General features: G+C 45.1%; 1 protein-coding gene and 1 long non-coding RNA gene across 9 annotated transcripts in view; one reads left to right on the top strand and one right to left on the bottom strand.

Moving 5' to 3' along the window:
* The window catches only part of NEO1 (neogenin 1), a 173422-nt gene that overhangs the window by 89625 nt on the left and 61171 nt on the right, over positions 1-22626 (bottom strand). For all 8 annotated transcript variants that reach the window (XM_068204323.1, XM_068204328.1, XM_068204324.1 and 5 more), the window contains exons 3-5: positions 14325-14600; positions 10579-10732; positions 3527-3663 (exon numbers count right to left, since the gene is read on the bottom strand). In XM_068204323.1, the coding sequence (XP_068060424.1) occupies positions 3527-3663; positions 10579-10732; positions 14325-14600 (567 nt within the window). The remainder of the gene's footprint in view (positions 1-3526; positions 3664-10578; positions 10733-14324; positions 14601-22626) is intronic.
* Positions 4280-6018, top strand: LOC137482124 (uncharacterized). The gene is made up of 3 exons (XR_011003896.1): positions 4280-4433; positions 4511-4634; positions 5523-6018. It is a non-coding gene; the product is annotated as an uncharacterized lncRNA (long non-coding RNA).

Here is a 22626-nt window from a genome sequence, read left to right as displayed (position 1 = left end):
GGCAGCTGAGAGGTGTTTTAAAACATTTTATTCCATTTTCAGTCTCTCATGAAGGGTGAGACGACGCAGATGTTACAATTCACACCATCACAATCAGAAACCCACTATTTCCTAATTACAATAAGTGTTTCTTGGCCTATCAGCTTTTGTCACACCATGCTGTACATGCCTTAAAGCCAATCATCTAAAATGCACCTTTCAGAGTTCCATTTCTCCAAAGTATCCAGTCTTACTTGCCAGGCCATCCTTTGAAACTTGTTTCTGGTTCCATTTCTCTCTCAGCAATGTCTGTCCTACTCCATGGCATTTCTAAGTCAGCATTTCTTATCTCAAGGTCTGCACACAGATGCACACTGTGTGAGCCTTCTGTCAGGCTTGGAGAATTCTCTACAAATCCATTTCCCAATGAGACCTGCTTTTGCACCCAAGGAAAACTGAGGAGGATCCTTTTCCACGTTCTGTGACACTCTGGGTACAACGGTGCCCACACGTTTTGTCCATTCTGTGTTTGGCCCTGCCCCAGGTGTGGGCAGGATTCAGCAATGTCCAGCTTTAGGGGCTGGCACAGCTTTCCCTGGGACATTCCCTGTTCTCTCCCACATGAAACCACGTCTCAGATGCACCAGGCAAAGGTTCAGTGCGTGACCGGTGGGTCCATGGAATCTCCCACTTGCAGATACACAGAATCACTGAATGCTTTGGGTTGGGAGGCACCTGACAGGTCATTCCATTCCCCCCCTGCCGTGGCAGGGACACCTTCCACTAGCCCAGGTTCTGCCAAGCCCTGTCCAGCCTGGTCTTGGACACTTCCAGGAACAAGGCAGCCAAAATTCCCTTCCAAAGGAAAGGAAATTTCTTGACTCTTCCTCCCAGATACACAATGCAGATAAAGAGTCTGAGGACAGAAATTGGTGTAGAATTCTTCTGGAGTCTTTAGTACCTTTCATAGTCAAGTTAAAGGTAATTTTCCTGATTCAGTCCTTCTGTGATGTATGTAGGGAAATAAATCCCAATCATTTTTTAAACCCAGCATTAGGGCAATAGAAGATTCCTCTAGCACCTTTTATTTATGACACAGGGGTTCAACTACTTTCAGGTACGCGAAACTGGTGATATCCTTAAGCGTCACCAACAGGATCTGAGTAACTGCACTGAAGATACCACTTAGCCCAATTGAAAATGGTGCTAAAAGTAACAAAAAACACCCCAGGAACTCCCCAGATTGATGGCTGTACAGCCCCATATAAGCTGGAATAAGCTTTCCCCAACCACCTCCCTCATACCTTACACAAACCCAGGGTAAAACTCAGGTATTTTCCTGCCAGTTGAGCACAGCCTCAGTCTGACACACCTGAGGGCACCCTTCCCCCAGGGATGGCCAGGAATTTTATCCCCACTGCCATGGAAGGAGAATTCCAGTGGCCAGCACCAAACCCTGCTTGCAGGGTTTGTATCCTTGCCAGAGGACACAGAAAAGCTGGCCATGGAGCAAAGGGACCTTCAAGAGCATTCCTCTGAGTCCATGAACGAGTCAAACTTACAAGTGGATAAAGCAGGCTGTTTCTGCCTGCAAATTTCAGTCAGCCCACACCTGGCACTGCCAGGAAACCTCAGTCAAGAGGCAGCCACAGGAACACCTCTCCAGTTCCACTGCCCTACCACTGCCAAGCAATGGCATCATCACCCTTGGCACAGAACTCCATGTCTGAACTGCCATGGGGAAATGTCATTAGAAGGGAAATCACTGGCTGCCTGAGCACAACCCCCAGTACAGAGTGAAACCTCTTAGAAAAAACAAGGGCTTCAAGGAGAGCTGCAGAAAAATACAGTACCCAAAAAATTAATTCCTTGTCTGAAATGCTGCCAGACTAATTTCCAAGAATGGCAGAAAGAACTTAAATTAAGCAAAATCATGCTGTTATGAGGTGGGGAGAAATGACAATTTCTTTGGTCTAGAAGAAAATGATCCAGGGATCAGGTAACAGTTATTCAAGCTATTCAACCCTGCACCAAAGTACAGTAATGCAGAAATACAATTACTCCCTACAGTGACCTCTCAAGGAAAGTAGAGTTAAGATTAGAACTAAGAAGTAAAATCAGAAATGTCACTATCTGAAATGCACTCTGTAGAATCTTTAATGTATTTTAATACTCAAGCATAAAGGGTTTTCTTTCCAGTGCCAGGTGTGTAACAAAACATCAGCGTGGAAGGCCTGGCAGAACACACTCTAAATCTTCCCAACCAAATGAAGGAATTCTTTACAATGGTTCAGATAAGGAGCAGAAGAGTTATCTCCAGGTCACTTTCATCCCCAGGTGACCTAGCTGGATGTCCTGCACTAAGGCTCCTCTCAGCTTTATCCACAACCTGCTTAATTGCATCGTACCATTAATGTTATTAATTGCTGTCACTGCCCATAAAACACAAAACCAATTCTGTAAAACAGAGATGCTGGAACTGAATTAAACACAGCACACAGTGAGCTGTTTGAACCTATTGTAAAGTGTTCTGAAGCATCAAGTTTGGAGGTATTTCCAAAGCCAGAGCAGCAAATCTTTATTCTTTTGGCCAAGATACAAGGTAAGAAAATTTGAGGTTTTCTGCATGACCAGATAGAGTCTGAGTGCTTCCTTTTGGTCAGAAAACCCATCCTTTTGTCTATAGAAAATCCTTCATTTATGGATGTTCAGTAAATAAATTTCTCCCCCAGAATTACTTTTTAGACCAACTTTGTAGCACCACAGCCCACAGTAAACCAAGTCAGGTAAGCTCTTGTAAGGACCCTGCATATGCCATGAAACTCCAGAGAAAGAACTGGAAACCCTTACAAAGGGTCCAGTCAATAAAAACTACATACTTCCTCATGGAATGTAAGAAAGGCAAGGAAGGCAAACTTTTACCTGAATTTTTTCCCACTCCTTACCAAGTCTATTTTCTTTGCTGACCTAGTCTGCTTTATTTACTTTTTTATGTTTAGTAAGATGCTTTTTAAAACTGCATTATCAATATTTCAGTGCTTTTTCTAGTAAAAATATCTCGCAAGAGTAAGCAAAACAGTTACACACACAATAAACCAGCATATTACCAAATATCTCTACTTTTATCTTCTCACAAGCTAATTGAAAACAGCAACATATTCAAGGATTATGAAAAATGCATTAGAGATGTCCTTTCCAAAGACAACCAGGCTGCAGTACCACAGGTTGACTTCCAGATGGGATCAGCCACACCGTGGCCTTGGCCCTCCTTCAGCTACATGACAACAACCACATTTAATACTACAGGAGCAGACAGAGCAGCTGTTAAGCACCCACAGGTTGTATTCTATAAGCACATTGCTCATTTGGTTATTTAGGAAATCATAAGCAGTTTGGATAATAAATCAGAGTAACAATATTTATAACAGTAGTGGAGGGAGCTCGGTTTTTAACGGGGCACAGAACCAATCACAGAATAAACTCAGATATTTAGGTGTTCAGTCATCTGGAGAAGTGTTCTCTGTGCAAATCCAAACCTCTGACCCACCTTGGACTGCCAGCTCTGCCTGAGCCTCCAGGGTGTCGTTGCCACTCTCAGCAATGCAGGTGAAGGTCCCGGCGTCGGCCTCGGCCACGTCCCGGATCTCCAGGACACCCCCGGGCAGCAGCTGGAACCGGCCAGACCTGCACACACAGGGACAGGGTCATTCCATGGGTCATTCCATGGGTCATTCCATGGACACAGCCTCACACCTGCACACACAGGGACAGGGTCATTCCATGGGTCATTCCATGGGTCATTCCATGGGTCATTCCATGGACACAGCCTCACACCTGCACACACAGGGACAGGGTCATTCCATGGACACAGCCTCACACCTGCTCACACAGGGACAGGGTCATTCCATGGGTCATTCCATGGACGCAGCCTCACACCTGCACACACAGGGACAGGGTCATTCCAGGGACATGGCCTCGGCCATACCCCAGATCCCTGGGATAACCTGGCCAGGGACATGGTCCTTCCAGGGACATGGCCTCGGCCATACCCCAGATCCCTGGGATAACCTGGCCAGGGACATGGTCATTCCAGGGACATGGCCTCGGCCATACCCCAGATCCCTGGGATAACCTGGCCAGGGACATGGTCATTCCAGGGACATGGCCTCGGCCATACCCCAAGATCCCTGGGATAACCTGGCCAGGGACAGGGTCATTCCAGGGACATGGCCTCGGCCATACCCCAGATCCCTGGGGTAACCTGGCCAGACCTGCACACACAGGGAAGGACAGGGTCATTCCATGGACACCGCCCCAGTGTGGGACACAAAAGAGTTGTAATTACACCATCACATCCCACACTGAAAATTAAGTTCAACCCTATCAATTCCACAAGAGCAGCTCATCCTTTTGCACTAGCAGCTTCACTTGTTCTTAATTAAATGTGATCCAAGGTATTTAGTCGAGAGCAGCCAGAAGTGAAGAAAAATGAGGTACTGTAATCCCATAATGAAAAAAAGGCATTTTGCAGATCCAGCTGGAATGACTGACTGCTTGGAAAGCTGAGGAAGTATAACAGGAGAGGCTGTGCCTTTACAACACAAGGACAGCAGTGCACGTTATACAATGTACAGGAATTGAATTTCTGTGAAAAGGTAAGCCATCCCTGAGAGATTAAATACTTCAGAATAAGATACAGGTTATAAGAAATTCAAAATACAGACTCATCAGGTGACAACAGGTCTGTACAGAACCTCCCCCTCTGACTTGCAAAGGGCAGGGAAGGGTTTCTAACCCAGCCGTTACATTTATCCGCTTTTGCTGCTAAATGGGGCAGATAAAGGTGGCACTTCATCCTCAGTGCAGCACCCTCAGCCTGCAGCCACATCCTCCTCCTACTGCAGCCATATATGTCAATATATGAACATCACAGCAATAGCCTTTTCTGGTCTCTATTTGGAATGGCCAATGGACAGAAATCAACCTCAGTGCTTTCTCAATTTGAAATTTTCCTAGAATTACATCAGTAGGACCCATCCTGACCTGCTTGGACAGGTAAATTGTTGGGACTCAGCCTTTTGCCTCATCTCACTATTATTTATCAGATAAATATTGATTGATGATCCTACTGTAACTGCTGATCAAATTTCTGGTTATTACATTTAAAAGCAGAGCAAACAAAACCGTAAGTGGCATTAAGTGTTGAAAGCATCCAAAGAGATGTCCCTGTCCAGGTGCTCTGTAAGGAAAGCCATGCTGCTCCCATGAGAAACACCAGAACCACAGAAAGGCTGGCTTGGAAGAAGTGCAGGGAATTTGAGTGAAGATACGAGTTTGGAAAACCATATTAAGAGTTTCCCAAATGCTGGGAAAAATGTCCCAGGCTTGCCTTGCGTGGGAATGGCACGTCAGACAGGCTCTAAAACCAGGCCTAAAGAAAAACACCAGAGTAAGACAAGCCTGGACCTTGACACATCTATCCATGAAATTTTCAACCTTCTTTTGTTATGTAAAAGAGCTGCTTTGACTTTTTGTTCTTGCAGCGGGGAATGTGCTGAGGGCTGGGATGAAAGCAGGGAGCTGGATCTGCCAGGGACAGCGGGACATGGAGCAGGGAAGGAGCTGTGCCCCAAGAACTGCCACTGTCACATCCTGAAGGAATGATCAGAGGCCAGCAGCATGTCCGTGGCATTTTGAGGACGTTAATGCCTTTTCCAGGATATCCATTGTTACCCTCTAAAAGCAACCCGTGCCTTAGGGTGCTCCTTTCCCTCTGCCAGCCTCTGGAAAAGTTACTGACAGCAATAAAGATGTTACTAAACCTATTAAAAACTACTCCTCCTTGTCACTTTAGCTTGTCCTAGGGGATCTCACAAACTACTTGCAGCATCAGAATATTTGTGGGAATTCTCCTGTTCAGCCATCTCAACATGTGCCATGTTTGTATTCCCTTTGATTATTTTCCTCCACAAAACCCAGAGTTGGGTTCAATTTCCCAATAGGTGATTCAGTGGAAGTTTAATAGAAGAAAACAATTAATTTGCCAGACTCCTTGGTGATTCCCTCTGTATGAATCAGCTGCGGAAAAATGTTGGACTTAAAGCAAAGCCGCTTTTATAATAAAACAAAACATCTTAATTTCATAAGGACAATGAAGGATTTCCACAAAAGAGTGAGGCAATCGGATTTCAGACACTGGAGACAAAGAATCAGCTTAATATAAAAGTGATAACATAATTTGAAGTGTCATTAAAAACAACAAAGATTGATCACTCAGATGTCAGGGAAGAGGAAAATCAAATTCCAGCCTTTTATATGCATTCCATACAGCCCTCACTTGCACCCCCATAACAAACAATTACTGAGCTACTCCGGATGCCTCACTCACAGGCTCTTTGTGTTTCATTATCACAAAATATAGCGAGCCTTTATTCATTTACTGTAGTCAAACTGTCAGTTATACCCTGAGGTTTGAGCTTTTCTTCCCTCTTTTAAATTACTATTCCCCAAACATCCTATAATCTATTTGCTGTCTCAGTAAGTACAGCAGATAAAATTAGACAGTAAATTAGATTATTTTGTGGGATCTACTACCAGAAAAATCTCCATAATTACTCTGCTATGCTTAACCTTTCCTGAGCTGGGCAAGTGTAATTCACTTGGTACCAATCACTCAGAACCCTGCAAACAGAAATGTGTAATAATGGGAATCTCACACATTTGTGGGAAGCACTAAGGAAAACCCTGCATTAGGGATGAGGATGTGATCATACAATCACAGACGTCATGTGAGCACAGCCAGCAGAGCAGAAATGAACATGGCACAAGTGCCCTCAGCTGTCATCCCCTCACTGTAGGGAAGTATTACATGCACAACCATGTTTCTGCAGGAATTTTTCAATTACATGAAATTTTGCTAAACTGAACAGCAGAAACCTGCTGCAGAGCTTGCTGGACTTTACAGACATTAAACTGTTACTGCTCAAGTCCTTCCAATGGTTTAGTTTCAGATGAACCATCTCATCTACTGCAGGCTTTTCAGAACCCATGGCACCTGCATTTGTTCCTTCTCCCACAAGAAATGTCCCAATATAAATGAAGATACCATATATGCTGTTGGAGCACATACTGATCCACACACTGCCAAGTTTTCAGAGCAGGTCATCTTCCAGACACTTCTCTGTGCCCGTGTCCCAAGCCCTGGGGACAAATCCACCTGGGCAGTCACCTGGAACTTCCCTTTCCAAGTCAGGAATCGTCAAAAGCACAAAGTGAATCCTGCACTTGCCAAAGAACAGACCCTTCACACAGCAGGATCCTCAGCCAGACTGGAGACTGAAATAAAAAATATTCACTAGGTAAGAAAGGCTCCAAGTTGGCTCAAACCTGAAGAGCTACTCAGCCTGAATAGAACACCTCCATTCTAACCTTTTGTACCAAGCAATGTTGACACTACAGGAGATTTTATTTTAGGAAGTTTCCCATAAAGGGCCTAAGATTTATTCCAATCACTTCATACTTCAGTGCCTTCCCTGCTTCCTTCCATTTCCCTCAGCATTCTTCAAATTCCTGGCAGAGATACTACTGACTCGGTCCATGGAGCCAATCCAGCTGGAAAAGCAGGAGGATATTCCCAGTGCTGAGCCCGTGGATGATGTCTGTCCATGTGCCACCTGCCACCATGGATCACACACAGAAGGCTGGAGCCTTCCTCTGGGTTTTGGAGCTCCACCTGAACCTAGAGCAGGGTTTAGTCTTCTCCTCTCTTTACAGACAGTGGAGTTTTTGGAAAACTATAAAATATGAAGATTACAAGCTGGACTGGTGAACCAATTCAAGGGAAAGCTTCTTAGTCTCTAGTGGCTTTCTTTATGGAGAACCAAGAAGTCAGCAGTCTCTCCGTCAGATTTCTTTAAAAATCTTCAAGTTAGTGAGTTCAGAAGGATTCCTTGGAGTTCTAAGAGCCTTGTTCCAATGGAAATTTGGAGCACTGAGTAAACTTCCTTTTCTCACCCAACACCCAAAGCTTCCTTCTCTCACACTCTAATTAATTTGGAAAATATTTTATCACAGCAACTAATTTCACAATATATTGCATTACAGGCTGTCTGAACAACTGCCAAAGCTGCCATCACTCAAGTTTACTCATATTTATCCATTAACATAAATCTTATTGCAGTCTTCAACAAATAATCCATCAAATTTAATCGTCTTCCCCTTTCTCCAGATCTTATAACAAATATTTAATACCAAAACCCCACCACTCCCTATCCTTAAAATTAATCTGTTTTCCTATGCATACAGGCTCCTATCCATATTCTCCTTAGGAATACAACTTGAAAGGCAAACATTCAATTTCGTACTCATTAATTACCACAGTTATGACAAAAGTAAAAATAAGGTTTTGTTCAAAACCCTTTAACAAGGGGCCAGAATTAGGGATACCCTCCTCATGCTGTCTGAGTTTTGTTTCCTAAGCCCAGACACACACAGAGGAATGTCCCATTATATATGGCTATATCTACATACATGTTAATGTTTGGGGTGGGGGTGTGCATAAACAAACCTGGGATTTCAGAGCTTTTCCCAGGCAGAAGGGACATTAAAACCTGCCCAGATGAAAAGAATCAGTTTTTTCTTGGGATAAAGAAAAGCCACGCTAAGAAAGTCGTACTTTTGTATCAAAAGGGGATTTTAATACAAATTAAATGTGATTTAATTTGTAATTACATTAACAGACCATGCATAACAAGCTAAGGTAGCTATTTAGCAACAGTAACTGCAGGCTTTTCTCCAACAAAGAATCTTAATTTCTGGAGATTTTCTAGTTATTCTATTCACACCAATAACACAATAGCTGGAGGGTAAATGGAGTTTAAGAGGTTTCTGTTCTCAGCTCTTTGAATCTCTGCCCTGTTCAGCCACAGTCACAAGCAGCAGACTTGGGAGCTTTGGCTCAGTTTGATCACTTGAAGGAACAATGAAAAAAGTTTACCCCACAGAGGGGAAAAAGACCAAGTTCCTACCTTTACCTACCTTAAAACTCAAGCCCACAACAAGCACACATTTCACTTTAAGAAAAGAGCTAAGTGTTGCAAGAAGAAAAAAGTGAGCTGGAACCCGTTCTTGTAGCAAAAGGCAAATCAGTAAAAACTAATGCTAAATATTCTGAAAAATCAGGTTAGACTTGGTTGAAATCGTGTACATTTGAAGATCAAGTATATTTACTAATGCTATGCTTCAGCCCTCCAGAACAATTTCTTTCTCTGAATCATGAGAAAAAGAAAATACCTGTGAAGCCCTAAGAAGTGATCATGGCAACCTCACAGGAGGAGGGAAGCAAATTCCAAAGGGAATTAACAGCACTGTATTCAGTGGTGGGAAAATCTGGGCTTTATGTTTCAAAAATCAAGAAAATAAAAGGAGAGCTTTACCCTCCCTGTGCCCTGAATGTGCCACAACCTAGAGAAGGCCAGGGCATCAAAACTTCCTAAAGATGTGACATGACATCACTTTACATACAAGAACAACAAATGCAGATCTTGCCAGGCACATTTATTCTGCCATTTCATCCCATTTGATTGTGCTGCTCCAATGAGTCTGCACCAGCTTTTGTAGGGGAGCGAGCTCTTATATTTATAAAACCCCCGGAATTTAAATCATGTGCTTTCACACTGACACAGTACCATCTCTCAGGGGCTATTTGTCATTTCCCACAACAGCCTCCCATCAAAGACAGTTCAAATTACCAGCTCCTGGATTCTTTTAATTTAAGAGTTGCCAAAAAAGAGATATATTATATCCCTGGTGCTGCAGAGACTTGAGCATTGTTCTGGCTGCTTTCTGTATCACAGCTTACCCCTCCTTGTTCCATGATTAACTTGGCTCCCCATTAATCTCACTGCTGACTTTGAGGGACATGGAAAACATTCAAATATCTGTTTGCAATCCTGGTTCTAGGAAGTACGTTCATTACATGGACAAAAACAGCCTTGATAAGATTTGTTCTGCTTTTTTAATATAGATTTTCTACCACATTATTCTGACTATGCCAGCAATGACAATGTGTAAGTTCTCACTCTATACATCTCTGAAAGCTCACTGAATTTTGCCATCATGTCTACGGTTTTATTATTCTATTTTAACAAGAAAATGTGTCATTTTGCTTTAAGCACTTATTCTTCCATTCCTGTGGGACACTCTGACACAGAGTGAACATTTCCACTGCAGAAAGAATGGGTGCAGGGCTTCACACTCTGAATACCCCAAGTCATCCTCCTTTTCCTGCAGTGTCCTTATTCCCTCAACTGCTGCTTCTACTCCAGTGCCAGTCTAAAAGTAATCTATTCTTAATAACCTCCCTGCTTCACACAAGATTTCTTGGCCTCAAATGGCTGCAAAAAATACCCTGACACTATTCCAAAGTCTCCTGAACTACCTCCCTTATCCCAACACCGAGTCTTGAAGTCCTCCAGCATTTGGGATCGGCCTCTGCTCTCCAGGTTTCACGGCCAAAGGAAGGTGTGCACTAATCCCAAATCCTGACTCCAGCTGGATCGCTGCCATTGGACAAGGACAGGGCTGTCAGCCATTACTCACCCGTCAGTGGGAAGCTCCTCCTCGTTCCTTGTCCACCTGATGAGGGGAGGAGGGAAGCCGGCAGCGACGCAGGGGAACACCGCGCTCTGCCCGGGCAGCCGGCTGAGGGACGAGGGCGGCTTCAGCAGCGCCAGCCTCTGCGGCTCCTCGGCATCTGCAAACAGGACACGACACAGCTGGCACCAGATGCAAAATCAGAAGATGGCCATGTTAGAAACCACCAACAACCCTCTGAACCAAAATCCAACCGGCCAAAGAAAATCACAAATGAAATCTCTAATTCCTTTCCTGCCCCTCTACAGGATTCCATCCCCACCTCACCCACCGCCTCTGCCAGAGCCTCTCCCACCCTTGGGGAGAGCCTCTTACCATTTCCTCCAGGCATGCAAAATGATTCCCCACTTTTGGGATTCTCACTCTTCCAACTCTCTGGGAAACTATTCCAGCTCAAAACTACAGCCCTGAAACTGGTACTTCCACCAGGTAGCAGAGACTTAGGAAAGAAAGGAGAAGGTGTGAGTTTGTCCAGCAAGCCTTGGGCTTCATCAGGGAGCTTCCTGAGGAAGTGCTTTTACACGCTGGAACATTAAATTATTGCAGCAGTGACTGACCCCAAGTAAAATACAACAACCAAGGAACGTGCATGCTGAAGCAACAAAACCAGAATGCCCCACCACGGCTTTCCATCGTTATGAAAACAGGGAATCCTCTGAAGTGGCTCTACACTGGATTAGGCTGACAGGGGTTTGTTCCTCCTTCTTCCCACCCTTAAGAAGCACAAGCCATGGGCACGTTTATTCCGTCCCTACTACAGGGTGCACCCTCTGTCCGTGCCCTGCACTCTACCCAGATGAAGTGAGCCCTACAGAGCAGCTGCACTTCGGGCTGGGTAAGCCCTGCTCACCCTGCACTAACTCCTGCATTACCAGCACTCTGAGGGGTGTTTGAGGGTGCTGTGGCAGCAAAGCTCCACAACTGGACAAAGCCTCAAACTATTTCTGGCCACCTAAAATGGGGACAGAGTATTCTGCACCTACTCTACTCCTGCTCCCTGAATGAAGCACGTTCTGTGTCTCATCACACGCATATTTGGCTGCTCTCTCACTTGGGCCCGAGGTGCTACTCGCAGGCATTTCAGGAAGTTGTTGTTTTGGTGTTCTTCAGCTCAAAACACTAAAAATACTGAGTGTTCACAGCACTGAGCTCAGGGCACACACAGGCTCCAAGGCACAACACGAGGAGGTGCCAGGACACTTGGGGGAAGCAGAACAGGTGGAAATCCCATGTGGGAGTTGGCACAAGCAGAGGCAGCCAAGCTCTGTGCAGCCCTGGATCAGCCAGCCCCATCCCTGCAGCTCTGCCCACATTCCTGGCAGGAAGTGCTCTGCCTGCCCTGCTGTGCATGGGGAATAACAAGTGACAGGGACCTGGAGCAGCACGTGGAGCCAGCCAGGCTGCCAAGCAGGGATACAACACCTCCAGGCAGCCATTCTTACACGGAGAGGAGCCAGGATGATTCCCTGGAGACACCACTCTGACTGCTCCAAGCTCCCAGAAGGGAGTTCAGCTCACAGGTAAGTGGAAACTGGATCCCAAAGTTAAGTGACATTTTTCCCTTGCAGTCCTATGTTTGAAAGCACCCACTGTGAAGTGGCAGAGCTCAGAAATGCATCTTTCTGCTCAGTGGCAGCCTGGTATCAGACAAAGCAGAACATTTAAGCAGCAGAACACTGTCTGAGGATGCAAATCTCTGGGATGCAGGAGTGTGCTGGGTGTGTTTCAAAGCCTGGGAAGCAGTGGTGGGTTCACTGTCAGCCACACATCAGATAACCACTTAAAAGAGGAATAAAGTGAATAAAGAACAGATTAATTCAAATCCTTCTTTCAAATACTTCTCAGGCCAAACAATCAATTACAGGGCTGCTCAAGACTAAGGGAGCTTTCCCTTCAACAGCTTAATCCCACTTAAAAAAAAAAAAAAAGCCTGCAGGGAGGGATTTTCCCAAACTTCACTATCGATACTTTTGGATTCATGATGGAGCAAAGAAACAGCATCATTTGAATTCCCTAACACAGCTCTATTTCCTCACTTTCAGCAAAGCATTACAAAAGCAAGGAAACTACAGCTGGAGCCAAAAAGGATTCAAAAGATCAGTGTAATATAGACGTTTTCAAGAAATCTTCAGTTTCCATAAAAAAATCAGCAAAATCCTCAGCATTTGAAGGGCTGCAGAAACATGAAGGCAATGCAAATGACAGAAATTCAATCAAGCATCTTTTCCAAAAGTGCTTTTCTTCAAACCCTATATCCTTAGTTGGAGAAGAGACAAGGCTTTGGAGAAGCTAAAGAACGGAAAGAAACAGTCCTACTTTAAGCACAATTGATTTCCCACATCCCAATTTCAAAAGAGAGCTATAATTGTAAAAATTGGGGTATTTCACAGAATAATTTAGTATTCTAAGTAGAGAAGGGCCATAGTCACAAGAAACAGAACTATTCCTTGAAAGGGACCCCTGAAGGTGCCCCCACCTGCCTCAAGTCCACCTGCTGCCCACACCAGGTCAGGCCAACCACGACATTGTCCAGCCTAAACCCTGAGAGCTTCCCGAGATGGAAACTCAGTAACTCCCTCCAGCAGCTCTGCGAGAGTAACAACTGAATGAGAATTCCAACATGGAGAAGATCCAGAAGAGACAGTTCTGGGAACAATTAAGGAACCTCATATGAAACACAGCCACTATTTCCCTAGTTTGGGAAAGCACAACCCACAATAGGACATTCCTGTCCTATTTTGGGTCACTTTTCAAACCTTTGTATAAGAACAGCTGGTGGTGTCACTGGGAACAGAACACACTGAATGTGCCAACAGTTTACATCAGCACTGGACTTCTGTTCTAACAAAAATATCTCAACATTTCAGCACAACAGGCAAAGCAGAACGTCCCAAAATAAAATGTCAACCCCTCTGAGAGTTGGAGACTTCCCAAAAGGTCCCACTGCTTAGACAACTGGAATTTCCAGAATATTGGGACAACTAAAAGCACCTCAGCTTAAGCATCCCAAGAGCGACAGACTAAGCACCAATTTCTTCGCGAAGCTTCCACAGGGTTTGAAACATGGGATTCAACCCGAGAAAGAGAAATCCCCAAACTTTTATACTCACAGAAACAGTCGATTCCCATTTTGTATCATGTCACAATAGAAGTATATTATTGTTTTTTTTTTTTTTAAAGAAATCTTTCCCCAAAATGTCTTAAAAGCTGAACCATAAACTATGGGAAGGCAGCCTGTGAGTGTCTCCAGCCTGTTTCCAACCACTGTGAAGAGCTCAGGGCCTGTGGACAAAGACCCTGAGTTGGAGACTTCCCCAAAGGTCCCAATGTTTCGATGGTCAGAACTTCCTGAATATGGGAAGAACTAAAAACACCTCAGCTTAAGCATCCCAAGAGCAACAGACTAAGCACTGATTTCTTCGCAAAGCTTCCACAGGGTTTGAAACATGGGATTCAACCTCAAAAAAATACAGAAGTCCCCAAACATTTATACTCAAAGAAGCAATCGGTTCCCCCTTTGTATCACATCCCACTGGAAGTGTACTACTAGCGGCTTTTAAAAATGTTTTCCCTGGAACGCCTTAAAAGCTGAACCATTAAATACACGAAAGCAGCCCGTGAGTGTCTCCAGTGTCCGCCCCTGAAGAGCTCAGGGCCTGGAGCAGCTCAGTCCGGAGAGCAGCAGTGGGTACCTGGCAGGACTTTGAGCTCGGCCTCGTCGCTGTACTTGGGGGTGCCCCCGCTGTCGAGGGCGCAGCGATAGAGCCCCGCGTCGGCGTCCGAGGCGTTGGTGAGCAGCAGGGCCCCGCCGGGCAGCTGCAGCACGCGCCGGTCGGGGGCCAGCGCCTGGCGGTCGCGCTCCCAGCGCAGCAGCGGCGCCAGCTCGGCCGTCACCTCGCAGCCCAGCACGGCGCTGCCGCCGCGGTACACAGAGGTGGGCTCGGGCTGGCTCGTGAACCTGGGCAGACCTGCAAGAAAACCAAAGCAACAAAGAATTTGAGATGTTCTGAACACGACACCAAAGATTGGAAGTTCAAGTCAAGACTCAAGAATGAAGTTTTGGAAAAGTGAGGATGCTGTCTGACTCTTTAAAATCCTTAACAGCTGACAGGACCACGCTAAACATGGATGGTGTAAAGGCAAACAAACCCAGTAATCACAGAATCCTGGAATGGTTTGCCTTGGAAGGGACCTGAAAGCTCATTCAGTCCCACCCCCTGCCATGGGGGACACCTTCCACTATCCCAGGCTGCTCCACTTCCCGGGATGGGGCAGCCACAGCTTCTACCAATGCAGCCTACAAAACACCTTCACTTACCAGCTCCAGCTACAAAAGCCTCTGTACAGTGCCACAAGGTAAATATTGAGATAAATATTTGCATATGAACACTCTCAGTGCGGCCGAGACCGGAGTTTCTCCAGGGCACACCACAGAGCTGACCCAGCAGTGCTGCACAGTGTCACTTTTTCCATAAAAACGTTCTCCAGAAACACCCAGAGCCCATTTAATGGCTTCACAGATGGGCTGAGGAGGCCAAGCCCTTGGGGGAGCTGTGAGAAGAGGCTGGGGGCACAGCTGGACCTGGTTCCATGGAGCCACAGCTGAGGCAGCCAGTGAAGCTGGAGGCACATCCATGAAGCACACCCAAGACAGGGAAAACCACAGGACAGTGAGGCAAGTGGGAGGCACAATCCTGGAGTGGGCAGGTCAGAGGAGGAGGAGGAGGGAGAGGAGGAAGGGCAGCTTTGGGTGTCACCCTGGGGAGACCAGGGTAGAGCATGAGGCTGAAGAACTGGGAATGAAAGCAGGGAGTTGAAACGGGGAACCAGCAGGGAGAGTACTTTGGTTTTTTTCTTACCACTCAGATTACTTTAGTTGTCAAGAAATTAAATTAATTTTCCGCAAGTGAAGGTTGTTCTGCCATTACAGTAACTGGGAGCGATCCCATCTTGACTCAGTAACATTAATCTTATCTCCTCTCCATCCTGCTGAGGAGCAGGGTGAGGGCACAACTGGATGGGCAGCCAGCCACAGTCACCCCATCCTAAGTATTCTGCACATGGAAATGATCAAATGTGCCACAGTTCAACCCCCTATTTTCACAAGTCTCACTTAATACTATCACAAATGCACTGGGAATGCACCAGTAGAAGGCCCAATGCTGCAGGTCAGCCAGACTGGAGGAGGATTCATAGATCCTAACATTTAGGATTAGGATTTATATATCCTAACATATAAATCACTTCTGTCAAGTTCCTTCCATAACCCTGAACAGTTCATCTCCAACTGTTACATATTTTCTTCCCTCTCTGAGTCCCACCTGGGGACTCCTTCCATAACTTCATTCCTCCAAGAAACTTTCTGTTTCTAGTTTCCCCTCCCAGCGTACTTCCAACCAACTTGCAGTCCTTTGATCTTGACCTTGTTTTGGTATTGTTTTGCATCTTTGATATTTATCTATCAGTCCCTCCAAGGTATTCACAGGAACAAAAAATCCAACTTCTTTCTTTCAACTTTCCTCCTGCTTAATGAAACTACAGTCTTGAGTTTCTCTCCCTCATTCCCCTAACACCCTATTCACCTTTAAAGATGTAGAATGGTAGGATAATTTTGGAAGGAAGGGACCCAGCCAGAGCAGAATCAGCTACAAGGTCAGAGCTGGTTACTAAGGGATTTGTCCAGACAGACCTCAAAAATCCCCAAGGGGTGGAGACTGCACAACCCTTGGGCAACCTGTTCTACCTCATGGAGCAGAACTCCCTCTTTAAACCCAGTCAGAACCTCCCTTGCTCCAGCTGACCCCCAATGCCTCCTGCTCTCCCACCAACCACTCCTGGCAGAAAGACAAACCCCAGTGTGTCCACAGAAATACCACAAAACTGCTTCTCTGTCTATTGAAAAGATCTTCCCAAAAGATGGAACCATCTCAGTGGCTCTGCACAATCAATCCTAGAACCCAAGTAACCTTTTCCTCTCCTGAATCACCCATGCCCCTGTCCCAGCACAATCCCAAGGTGTCTCTGCACCTGCCTGACTTCGCACACTGTGCTCAGAAGTTCCATCATTAGTCAGTCTGGAGCATTACTTAATTCTTCCTGTGAGACCAAGGGTAACAAGGTCTCCTCATTTGCCACGCTCACTAATTCAGTGGACAAATGGGTTGTTCTTACAGTGATGAGGCTGTTAACCCTGAGCCTCTGAACTCCAGTCTCTGAAGCATCTGTCCTTTCTGAAAATCTCCTTCTTGACAGAACCCATTATATGTTCATAATTACCTCTGATTCTTATCTCTCTCAATATTCTCATTTATTAAGAGCCCTGCATATTAAGCCAGTTCTTTCCCCATCCTGGGAGGGAATCCTGGGTCTCCTCCTTTAGCCAGGTGACCCCGTGACTTCTGTTTTCACCTCACCTGTTGCCATCTCTTTGCTCCCAGCAGCTCCCACTGGTACAGCCCCACACTGGCAACTTCAAGCACAAGCAGGAACGTTCCTGGAGGACTGAAGCCCTGCAATTTCTCACATACAGCTCAAATATGCCTTAATTTTAATCCCTTACAAGTACTGTTCATTTCCTGGACAAGACAGACCTTGTGCCTTCTGTTGTGTGCAGGTGCTCCACTGAGGTTAAATAAGCTTTATTCAAGATGGTTGATTACTCACTAGAAATGAAATTACAGATAATTTTCCAAGTCATCTTAAATGCCACTAAAACCTGTATTTCGTCATAGTCCTGTGTGGTTTTGAAATATATATTTTAACCTAGCCTATAATTTTGTCCTAAAGAGTAATTTTCTCTTATTCTGCAATTATTGGCAATTTGCACTGCTTAAAAGCCTCCATTGTGGAGGAGGACCCTTTGCTTTAGCTAACAAACAACCACAAAACAATCATGATGCATTATAAAAAGCACTCCAAATCCAGGCCTTAATTACTATTAATTTGGAGATCTGTTTATAAATCCAGGAGCAGGTCCCAGAGTACTGGCACACCTCCTGCAGCAGTGAGCCACTAGAAAATACCCTTTCACCTCCCAGCCCAGAACCTCTGCATTACAGAGCTGCTCTCTTCGAAACATCAATTATCAACTTCTAAGCCAGCATCTCCTGAACTTTCTATAATAATTTTTAGAGGCATTATCACGTAAGCCAATTCAGTCTAGTTAAACTACAAACACTTTTAAAACCATTTGTAAAGTTAACTTTTAAAAAACTGACTTTTCTCTCAGTGCTTGGTATTTCCCAAACAAATCAATCAAGAAGGCTAAGCAAGAAGGTCTAATGGTGAGTAGCATCCCAGGATGGTTTGGGTTGGAAGGGACCTTAAAGCCCATCCAGTGCCACCCCCTGCCATGTGTGGGGACACCTTCCACTATCCCAGGATGCTGCAAGCCCCATCCAACCCAGCCTTGGGCACTGCCAGGGATGGAAGATACACTCCTAACTGAGGAAGCAGCCCGTACTCCTCACCCATGTGTTGCAGGGCAATCAGTTGAAGACACCAGCCCATCTTCTGGTAAATGAATGTCATGATAAATGACACTTTGGGCTTCTGACATTGAAGACAATTTTTTCATGTTTGTACTTACATTAATCATTCTGTGGCAGTGCATATACATTAGGTATCGATTTCAGGACACCAAAGGAAAATACTACTGACCTAGCAAGAATGCAGGTTAATAAATTCAATTTAGGAAGGATTATTTTCCATTTGGAATGTTCTCTAAACACAGGCAGGAGAACACATAAGTAACAGTGCACTCATGTGCATATAACAGGGATTAGATTCATCCCAAACCCCTCATTTCTGCTAGGACAATGCAAATGGCAGAGAAGGTGAGGAAGTCAACTCTGGGCCTCTTTTCTCCTTCCCTTTTGTTTCTTCCTTCCCCTCATCCAAGACCAGAGCAATGGTAGGAATGTGAATGAACAATCTATTAATGCAAATGTGGTGCATTCAATCAGCATTCCCAGTCTCAGCGTTACTGAGATTTGTGGCCCATTGTCTCCATTTCTGAAAAAGATGTGCCTAGAAGAGCAATAATTCCCATGCTCCTGGAAAACACAGATGGTTAAAATTCTGGCTGCAGTCTCCTGCCCTCAATGGAGCCAGTATTTCATCTCCAGGAGTCTGCAGAATCAGGGAATTCACTGCCCTGAGCCAGATGCCAATCTAGTTCAGCAGCCTCCCTGCAACTGCAGCCCGTGCCAATCAGTTCCAAGGAGACTGAAAGGAAAAAAGCTTCATTATCCAGCATTACTGAATACCTTGCTCACCTGAGTGCAGTCACTCCAGAGTCACACCTGCCTGTGCTCTGCAGCCTGCCAGCAAAGCTGCAAACGCTGCTCTGGTTTATGTGGATGCCACTGCCACCCACGTTTAATCCCACAGAGTCCTACCGACCCTCTGGGAGCCATCTCACCAAATCAGCACTGCAAAAGGGAAGTGAGAAAAGAGAACCATCTCCTCATCTCTAGGGAACAGAAAGCTGGGGAGGAGACCCCTTTTCCTGCCTGTGGCAGGCCTGTACAAGTGGTCACAAGCCTCTGTGAGTTTTCCTCACATGTGTCCCCTCTGTTACCACTGCTCTGACCGGAATTTAAGAAAACACTTTGTACAAGCATTAAGCTGCTCTAAACACACACATCACATGTTTGTGCAATTAACATTTTCCCAAGGCCGGTTTCAGGCCTTCTCGTGACATCTCGATGTGCTCAGCAAATGTTTTCCGTTTTCTCCCCCGTTTCTACTGAAATACGGAAAAAGTAAAGCAGAGGAGCAGCTGGCAGGTTTTCCATCCTGTTCCCTCCTGGATACCATCTGTGGAAAGCCTTTGCTGCCCAGAGTTAACTTCCATTCAAGTTTCTCCTAACTTACCCAGCTCTAAACTCCAGCACACCATCTCCAAACATTCCACCCTACAGCTTCCACTCTCAACCCGAAACTCATCCAACTAGCCTGTGAATGATCCCACAAACTGCTCACAATTTTCAGCCACTTGAACTTTCCTCCATTCCTGTCTGCCTGATCGAATTTGAACTCCTGACAAATCCGTAACTATGACTCCTTTCCCCAACAGCCTCTTGGGAAGTGTGGAGATTTCAGCACCACGAGGAGGTCCTGGAGAATGGGAACACAATCCCCTATTGTTAGGACAGCTCCAACATCTGCTACCCTTCAGCGGCGCAGCAATCACAAAGATGCCGCCTATTTTGTTAGTGCATCAGATCCTCACCCCAACCCTGCTAAAAAATTAATAAGTCCAGCCATCTGTGGACACTTCATTAAATTATCACAGCTCCTTCTCTCCAACATTATTCAGCATCATTTGTTGGAGTGGCAGAGGTGTGAAACGGCTTAAAATACACTGCTGCTAATGAGACATATTTCATGGATCTCACTGGCACATGGAGCAGACTTTGTAATTACAAACACTCCTGCAGAACACAAGTCCAGCACCACCTGAATTAGGATAAGGCCAGATGCTTCCAGTTCTTGCTACAAACACCGAGCAGCACATCATTCTCCCCTCTTGCTTTAGGCAAACCAGACAGGGGAGAATGGAACCAAACATCCAGGCAGGAGACAGCTCCTCGGGGAAGGGATGAGGCTTTTTACAAGGACTGGAACATGGAGAGAGGAAAACCTACCAAAAGTCCTTGCTGGCTAACCAGAGGTGGGAAGTATATGGAACACAGAACACAAATGAGAACTGTCAGTGCATAACCAGAATTCTGACCTGGTTAAACACAGCTGTGACAGCATGGACAACGTGGTGTGTGCTGAGGAAAAAACAGTGTCCCTTGGCCAGAATGAGGGGACAGAGGAAAATGTCACTGGACACATCAGTAACAGACACAGGTACTTCACATACAATGACACACCGAGTGACAAGGTGGCACCTCAGAGCTCTTCTGAACAAACAACTGAACTCCAGATGTCCCAAGGGCCCTTTCAAGCTCAATTATCTGATGATATGGGGAAGGTCCACAAAAAAACATAGTGAGAAATAGCAAAATATTGCAGAAAATATTATCAAACCTGGCCTTGGACACTTCCAGGGAACGAGGGGCAGCCACAGCTTTTCTCTGGGCAACCTGTGCCAGGGCCTCACCACCCTCACAGGGAACAATTTCTCCCTTTTATCTACTACACATCCAAAAACTTTAGAGGGTGTTTGGACAAGGAAAACACATCGGCATAATATGATGTTCTACCTGGCAAAACAAGCAAATCCAAATTCCAGCTAGGTGATATCAAGAGAAGAGCAATAAATTATTTCAGGAATTAAATGGGAGTGACAAAATGACTGAATGAAATCTTCAAAAATACACAGGTCACTACTGATAACCACAACTACAAGAAAGGCAGTGGGAGTGAGGTGGGGATGCCAGTCCATAGCACATGGTCAGGCTCAAGAAGTGCTGCAAGAAATGGCACAGACAAACAAAAAAAATAGATCTTCTGATGGAGGAGGTGAAATAGTATCATGAAAATTGGAGAAAGGACTGGCAGTTCAAGGGCCAAACAACACAAAGCTCCAGCAGCAGCAGGAAAAGCTGCAGCAGCCAATGAATCTGACTTCCACAGACACCAAGAAACAGCTAAAACAACATTCTAATGCCAGAAAAAATGAATTGAGGGCATGCAAACCGTGGAGTCATTTATTTGCTGCTGTTGAAGATCATTCTAATAGCAAAACCAATGAAACCCCTGTGGGATTTCAAGAGAAGCCCTGAAGATAGGGCACACAGATTGCCTCATCATTTAAGGAACTTCAGGTCTTCATCAATAGACTGCCTAAAAATAAGAACCCTACAGGCTCACAATTACTCTTTCTAAAACAAAATCGAGAGCCATAACAAAAGAACAAGATCTGAGGGTTGTGGTGAAAGAAAAGATCTTGACAGGTTAAATAATTTTAGTTCCAGGCGAGGCTATCAATTACGGAAGCTCATGTGAACAAGCTATTCAAAGAAGATTAATGCACAGAGAGGACTGTCAGGATAAATTTATCACAAAACTGGAAGAAAGGAAAGATCTGAAAAACTTTTGCAGGCAACTCTATAGACAGTGACAAAGACAGCTGGTACCTGACAACAGGCATTTAGAGACAGGAAATAACCAACAATTTCACTGCAAACTCCTCGGGATGCGTGAATAGCAAAGAAAGCCCCAAGACCCGGGTGCTTGAAGGCTGACAGAACAGCAGACAAACACAAAGCACAAAAAACTTTTACAGACACAAACATGCAGCTCAAAGAGGTGTCTGGAGACAACAAGAGTGCATGGAAGGATAAAGGCAAACACTAAAAGCCATATAACTGCAAATTATCCAACACAAGCACAGCTCAGCACCAGGGCAGCACAGCTCAGGTGGCATCAGCACACCACTGACCCCTCCAGCAGCTGCTGGCCATGAACCTCAGAGGATCAGGAATAGGTTTTTAGAGGTCTCTCCACAACAGAGCCTTTCTTTGCCTAATTTTTACTCTGTTTTTAAGAGCAGATTGACAGTGCATTTAAGCCAACTTCAGAAGCTGTTACAGAAAGAAGAACAACACCTTGACAGAAACATACAAATTATCTAGAGACATTTCCCCATGCTCCCCCAAAATAGGGGTTTCTATATGCAAACGAATAGGGCTTGGAGAGTTTTAACAATTTTTAACATCCTTATTCCCGGTGTATTTATGTGAAGGGTGAGACATACCCTATGCTTTTAAAAATGTTACAGCGAACTAGCCTCACTGAAATCTAGCCTCACTAGCAAATGTCATAACCTAATTTTTCCTTATTCAAAATATTTTTCCTCCATTTTGTTTCCTTTTCAGGGTCATTACACTTCATCTTGAATTTTTGTTACAGAAAAATAAAACATTAGTCAGAGATACCCTTGTGCCTTGTGCCTTGCTACTTCTTACCCTTGCTGCTTCTGTGTCACCTTTCACTTGGGGCGATAGTACAGGTTCTTATAGTTTTCAAAAAGCAATA

Source organism: Anomalospiza imberbis, chromosome 13 (genome assembly GCF_031753505.1).
Source record: "Anomalospiza imberbis isolate Cuckoo-Finch-1a 21T00152 chromosome 13, ASM3175350v1, whole genome shotgun sequence".
Taxonomy (NCBI): domain Eukaryota; kingdom Metazoa; phylum Chordata; class Aves; order Passeriformes; family Viduidae; genus Anomalospiza; species Anomalospiza imberbis.
Note: the sequence above shows the minus strand (reverse complement) of the source record. Positions and strands in the feature narration are given on the sequence as shown.